The sequence below is a fragment of the Aegilops tauschii genome, chromosome 5 (genome assembly GCF_002575655.3).
Source record: "Aegilops tauschii subsp. strangulata cultivar AL8/78 chromosome 5, Aet v6.0, whole genome shotgun sequence".
Taxonomy (NCBI): domain Eukaryota; kingdom Viridiplantae; phylum Streptophyta; class Magnoliopsida; order Poales; family Poaceae; genus Aegilops; species Aegilops tauschii.
Window position 1 is genome coordinate 350,956,491 of NC_053039.3, and position 6,536 is coordinate 350,963,026.

At 53.9% G+C, this 6,536-nt stretch overlaps 1 protein-coding gene across 1 annotated transcript; it reads left to right on the forward strand.

The window, feature by feature from the left end:
• Positions 1 to 914: 914 nt before the first annotated feature.
• On the forward strand, positions 915 to 6,219 carry LOC109735659 (putrescine hydroxycinnamoyltransferase 1). Its single transcript, XM_020294870.4, has 2 exons — positions 915 to 2,628; positions 5,116 to 6,219. Exons 1-2 carry the CDS (start codon positions 2,200 to 2,202, stop codon positions 5,980 to 5,982), a joined length of 1,296 nt encoding a protein of 431 aa, XP_020150459.1. The 5' UTR covers positions 915 to 2,199; the 3' UTR covers positions 5,983 to 6,219.
• Positions 6,220 to 6,536: the final 317 nt, after the last annotated feature.

The following is a 6,536-nucleotide window of genomic DNA, read 5'->3' on the forward strand; positions in this document are numbered from 1 at the left end:
TGGGGCCGAGGTGCATGGGGATGATCCCCAATCGATGCCCACAACGGCAACGCTCACCGTTCGCGGCGGGGTTCATATTCGACTCACAAAGCTGTTTCCGGCAATGGTGTATCCTCGGTCAAGGGTTTGCTGGATATCTGCATTTTCCTCTGGCGTTCGTCTCGACGACGACGGCAGGGGACAGGGATCAGGTGACATGCACCTTTGCATGTCACCGTGTGACTTGCGGCCCAAATTCAAATTTAAACATTGCGAAAAAATCTGAAAAAATCATGCATGTTCACAGCACATATTAAGATAATCCCTAAAAAATTCAGATCAAAATTCGAAACATACATCAAGAAGTAAAAAAAAGAAACTCAGATGTGAATAGTATACAGAGAACCATTCGCAACTATTCATGACAGATTTCTCTTTTTTGATTCTTGATTTATGTTTCGAATTTTGATCTATTTTTTTAGGGATTATCTTAATATGTGCTGTGAACATGCATGATTTTTTTCAGATTTTTTCGCAATGTTTAAATTTGAATTTGGGCCGCAAGTCACATGGTGCACGTCACCTGATCCCTGTCCAGTCGACGGCAGGAGATGGTTTCATTTGTGGATTGGCCCCCCAGGGTCCTCATTGTATTTTTCTTTCTTTGGGGGTCTTTTCGCATGTGTGTTGGGACACGTGTGGTCTCTCAGGGTCTTTCGACGATGCTGCGTCTGTGCTACATCTGTATCCGTTTCTGGATAAGGTTTAATGCAGTATTCTTTTAAAAAAAAGAGTCGCGCGGACGGTGACCAGATGTCTAACGATGAGCGCGCGGCAAGGCCACTCCTACACGAATCAGTTTCCCCGGCTAATCAAAGGTGATTTGACCAGAGAATCGTTAATACTATACTGGCATAAAGCGACAAGGCGCCACCGGGCCAGTGCTCAGCCAGAGACCTTATTCGATTCTCTGGTTCTCTTATATTGGAAAAACTGATGTCCAATCCAATCGAATCTATGGCGGCCGTCCTAGTTGCTTGGTTTTACTCTACCGGAAAAAAACAATTAATCTAGTCATCTTCATGGAGCTCGGTCAGGGACTCAGGGTCATTCTTTTTTCCATATGCTTTTCTATGCAACGGAGATGGAACCCATCGTGATAGTGGTGCGCACATCTATTCCCTGCACTTAATAAAATTCAGGCACATTGTTACTACATGGGTTGCGATAGCAGCCGGTGCACGTCAGACGCGTCGCCGAGCACGCTAACAGCCAAGGTGTTCGTCCACTCCAGCTGCACATTCTTTTTTTTTTTTGAGGGAAGCTGCACATTCTGAAGCTGGCCGGATCGGCACGCACGCACGCAACCATGTTTCTCTCGTGAGCGACGGTTGTGCCACGCACGCACGTCCGGTTCAGAAGCAGTTTCTGGACACGGGGAAACAGTACCCGCCGATCCGTGATCGCTCGATGGGTATCTTCCCGACTGTTGGTCGTACGGCGATGGCCACAGGCTCCATGTCCAGTCTCGCTCGCTCTGCATGCACGGCGGCGACCACTGGCCAGTGAGGTGTCACCTTTACCTAATTAGTACATTTATCGCGCCTCACGTCGTCGGTAATAAAGAACGGACAGGACGAGCAGCCAGTTGTTACCCTGTTCGGATGGTAATAATGCAAACACGTGCCCGATTTACACCGACGCCACCGAGAATTAGTATTTTAACACGACTCCGCCCCCGGTCTATTTCCTGCAAAATAATGCAGAGACGATCGATCACGAGGGAATAGGCAGCAGCGTGGAAGCAACACAAAAGTGGAGAGGATAAAGAGATTGCACAATAGAATCCAGTAGCTTAGCTACGGGACACTTACGCCAGTACTACAAGATCAGGTTAACTTCGACCGTCCCAAAGTTTCAACGGACAACCGGCGGATCACGATGAGCACAGGGGAACACGTCCCGTCGGTGCCGTTCGCACGTGAGGACACCAATTAGCGCAGGCAACCTCCGTTGATTAATCGACTAATCACCGTCTCGTCAGACTGTAGACGAGGAGCTCCGGTAAAATATCCTCGTTGTAGTGTCAGAGCACTCCCCTCGGCCCCCTATTAATAAACCCTCACACTCTTGAGCGGCTGCACACACGCGCGCGCGCACACGCAAGAACCGCCCAAGCCGAACACACAAGCAAAGGGAGGGACAGCGCGCGAGATCGAGATGAAGGTGGAGGTGGTGGACACGACGCTGGTGACGCCGAGCGAGCAGACGCCGCGGCACACGCTGTGGCTCTCCAACCTCGACCTCGCCGTGCCCAAGACGCACACGCCGCTCGTCTACTACTACCCGGCGCCCCCCGCCGGCGACGGCGGCGAGAAGCAGGAAGAGTTCTTCGCGCCGGAGAGGCTGCGGGAGGCGCTGGCGAGGGCGCTGGTGCCATTCTACCCGCTGGCGGGGCGGATGGCGACGGGCCCCGAGGGCCGGCTCGAGATCGACTGCAACGGCGAGGGCGCGCTGTTCGTCGTCGCGCGGGCCGACTTCACCGGCGACGAGATGTTCCGGGACTTCGAGCCCTCCCCGGAGGCGCGCCGCCTGCTCGTCCCCTTTGCCGCCTCCGGCGACCCGCCCTGCCTCCTCGCCATGGTCCAGGTACGGAACCGGATTTAATCGCCCATTTATTTTCGCGCGCACGCCGGTGGAAACCCGGGGAGGTACTCTGCTCTGTGCGCCGATTGACTGTTCGCCCTCGCTGTCGCGTGGGGCCCCGACACCCGGGCCCCACCTCGACAGTGAGGCGTACTAGCTACCGGACAGTCGTGCCACAGAGTTACCGGATGTTTTCTTTTATCTTTTTTTAGGGTAGATGTTTTCTTTTATCTGCGAGGTTTAAGAAATGCTAGTAGTAGCGTGGAATCTATTTATCTATCTCCATTTGCATAAAGAAATAGTAGAAAAAAATAGTAAATAAAATGATAGAACCGGATGCTGGCTTTCTTGGACGGACTGGTGGTCAGTCTGGTAGGCGAGCATCCTTGGACATCTTTGCATGACGTGCGTGTGCGTTCTATAATCGGGTAGTGGTCGTTGATCGGAGAGAAGGATTACTTGAGCTCGTGGCTACTGCGCGGTATTTCTGCTTCTGCTGGCGCTCGCATGGCCGTGCGCGATCACTGTGACCGTAGGTAGCTGCCAATAATTTTTCCTAAAGGTGAGCGATGAATGCTTGGGGGGTGCGCTGCCGCTGCGTACGTGTTGGCTTGGCGGTTTGCACGAACTCGGCCAGCCACGGTAGGGGCGGCCTAGCTAGGGAAGTCAATAGTACTCCCATCAATTATGGGTGGGTGGCGCTCCCGGAACCGATGAAGCTGATGAGACGCGATTTTGGATCGAGCCGTGTCCCGTGGCAGCGACGACAAAACGGGGGGGACAGGGCCACAGGGGATGATCTCATCTCATTTCGCTTGGTTGCAAAGCACCGGACTTGGACAGTACAGCAGCGTCTGCTTTGGCGTTCTAGGCCATTTCCAGTGATGAAATTTCTTTTTTTCGAGAGTAGTGATGAAATTTCTAGCTAGCTAGAAATCGTGTCATGTGCTGTAGTTGACTACACGACCGAACCCAACCTTTTCTTCTGGTTAGCCGTTAGGGAGTGCACTGTGGCACGCACGGGACGGCTCACTGATTGCCGGCCCGTGAACAGTCAGTCCACCGGTGAGGTGAGATGACTAGTGACCAGTACTACACGCCTTGGAAGTAGTGGTACTCCAAGGAAGCTGATGTGCATAATCAATTCCCCGGGCGAAATACTCGGGGCCTCTGATCTTGACTGTCGCTCCTCCGCTCGTCCTTGTGTTGCCAAGCGCTCCAGTCCAGACGCGCCGGGAGCGACACGGCGCGCAGGTGGTCCAGCAGGGCATGGGCGCCGCGTCCACAATTTTGGCGCCGGGTTCAGTGTCGCGCGGAGCCAGTGTCGTGGTGGCCTAGCCTCCGGTGAGATGTTCCTTTCGCCGTGAAGATTCATTCGTTTCGAGGCAGAGAGGTTCTGGTCCTGTTTCACAAGATGAATGAAGAAGTAGTCATGAACGTGTACTACTAAAAACGTGAATGGCCAATACCTAATGGGGCAGAGAGTCGCGGAGGAGGCCTTGCTTTTGCACATTTACGATCATATTCTCCAAATTTTCTTCGTGCTAATCTGTCAGTTAGTACAGAAATGGGACCCCAGCAAAAGCAGCGGGCTCCTCAAATTTGTAGGCATCTATCTATATAGTACTCCTACTCATCTAGAGTAGATGATTCGTTGTCCTTGCAAGTCCGTGGGAAGGATCCATCCACGACCCCATCATTCAGCCCGGCTCATTTGAGGCTTGTTTGATCGTCCGGGTCTTATCTTTCTCCGGATCTGGGGATGTGCCTGCCTCCTTTGTGCCTATCCGCATACAGATACAGCGACCACTTGCCGCAGTTGCATTTGATCTGAATCATTGAGGTGGACGTCGAACGCGACGGCTCTGCTTTCGGCTTTAGCTTCCCCCAAAAGGGGCCGCATAGTTACCACTTACCCGGAGGCGTCGCTTGCTTCTCCGATCACTCGATGAGGGTGCGCCTGCCGACGTGCCCACATGGAAACCATATCTTCCTTCTAGATGGCTTCGTTACCAGACGGTGACATGTAACATTAATTTACTGGTAGTTATCGGTTGCCTGCATGACAAAAATAGGGACTGCAACGAAGCTCCGCCCGCGCCCGTGATAGCTGCCTGGAAGCTAGCTGATTCTCACGACATGATCAATCTTTTTGTGTTTTATAAGTCTGCAGTTATGGCCTGGTTGCTGTCGTGAATACCGCCGGAAGCTGCTCGTCGTCGTTGACAATTTGGACACCGAGTGGTAGCCATCGTCGTCGTATTAGAGTACGCTATTATTGCCTCGTGTGTCAATCAGGCGAGCCATGCTAGTATTTGAGTATGGTTATCGCGTGACAACGATCAGAGATTTTATACAGTAGAAAGTTCAGAGCAGGAGAACAAAGAGATCAGTGACGTGAATGGGAACAAGGATATCAATGATCGTGCCATGTCTTACTGTTATTATACTGGATGCGAAATGTAACCCGTGCATTTGGTTTTCTTGCAGGTGACGTTCCTCAAGTGCGGCGGCGTGGCCGTGGGCACGGGCATGCACCACGTGACCATGGACGGCGCGGGCGCGATCCAGTTCATCCGGACGTGGACGACCCTGGCGCGCGGCCTGGACGCCGCGTCCGTGCACCCGTCCCCGCCGGTGCACGACCGCACGGTGCTGCGCGCGCGCTCTCCCCCGCATGCCACCTTCGAGCACCCGGTCTACTCCCCGAGCAACCTCAACGGCCTGCCCCGCCCCTTCGTCACCCGCGTCTACGCCGTGTCCCCCAAGCTCCTCGCCGGCATCAAGTCCAGCTGCGCGCCCGGCGTGTCCACCTACTGCGCGCTCACCGCGCACCTGTGGCGCGCCATGTGCGTGGCCCGCGGGCTGGCCCCCGACGCCGAGTCGCGGCTGCGCGTGCCGGCCAACATCCGGCAGCGCCTGCGCCCGCAGCTGCCGGCCAATTACTTCGGCAACGCCATCGTGCGGGACCTGGTGACGGTGCGCGTCGGCGACGTGCTGTCGCAGCCGCTGGGGTTCGTGGCGGAGCGGATCAAGCGCGCGGTGGCGCGGGTGGACGACGCCTTCGTGCGCTCCGTCATCGACTACCTGGAGGTGGAGTCGGAGAAGGGCAGCCAGGCGGCGCGCGGGCAGTTCATGCCGGAGACGGACCTGTGGGTGGTGAGCTGGCTGGGCATGCCCATCCACGACGCCGACTTCGGCTGGGGCTGCCCCAAGTTCGTGGCGCCGGCGCAGATGTTCGGCAGCGGCACGGCCTACGTCACGCAGGCGCCCGACAAGGACGACGGCGTGTCCGTGCTGTTCGCGCTCGAGCCAGAGTACCTGCAGTGCTTCGAGAAGGCCTTCTACGGGGAGTGACCGACCAAAGCCTTCTACGGTGATGCGCCTTTCAAAGAGCCACTTGGGAGTTGGGATCTCGAGTCCGTCGATAGTGTGGAGTGCTGTATCATAACGCAACAGATACTGCGGAAGTGTCGAGGTTGCTGCTTGTTTCTCGCGCCTTTCTTCACTGCTACTATGTGACATTGTGGGCTAACTATTATCTATACAAAGTCTAAATGAAAATGGCCTCAGGTTTAGCTCTCTGGAAAAGAACTCATTTGCAATCCTAGAAACGGCCTTTGCCATCATCTGCACAAAAGGAGCAATTGCTATTATTTGGCACAGAAGTGCTACACGTGTGAGTAGGTTTAGCATTTCTGTTATCTGCACTACCAATTGATCAACGCATAATAGATACATTTACTTCAAAAAAACAAAAACAAATATCATGCTAGTTCATGTTAACATGCTGACAAAGAATGTAAAGGTCTCGTTTCACTCTGTACTTCGTCGAACCTCTCTATGACCCCTCTCCCTTCTCATGTTTGATGTTTTCCCTTCTCTGATTTTTCTCCCAAATAATAATATTC

What these genes read in the sequence shown, in the direction of transcription:
- LOC109735659 (XM_020294870.4), top strand. Translation starts at nt 2,200, where the DNA reads ATGAAGGTGGAGGTGGTGGACACGACGCTGGTGACGCCGAGCGAGCAG. An exon ending in GCCTCCTCGCCATGGTCCAG is followed by an intron (nt 2,629 to 5,115) that starts GTACGGAACCGG and finishes GTTTTCTTGCAG; the next exon opens with GTGACGTTCCTCAAGTGCGG.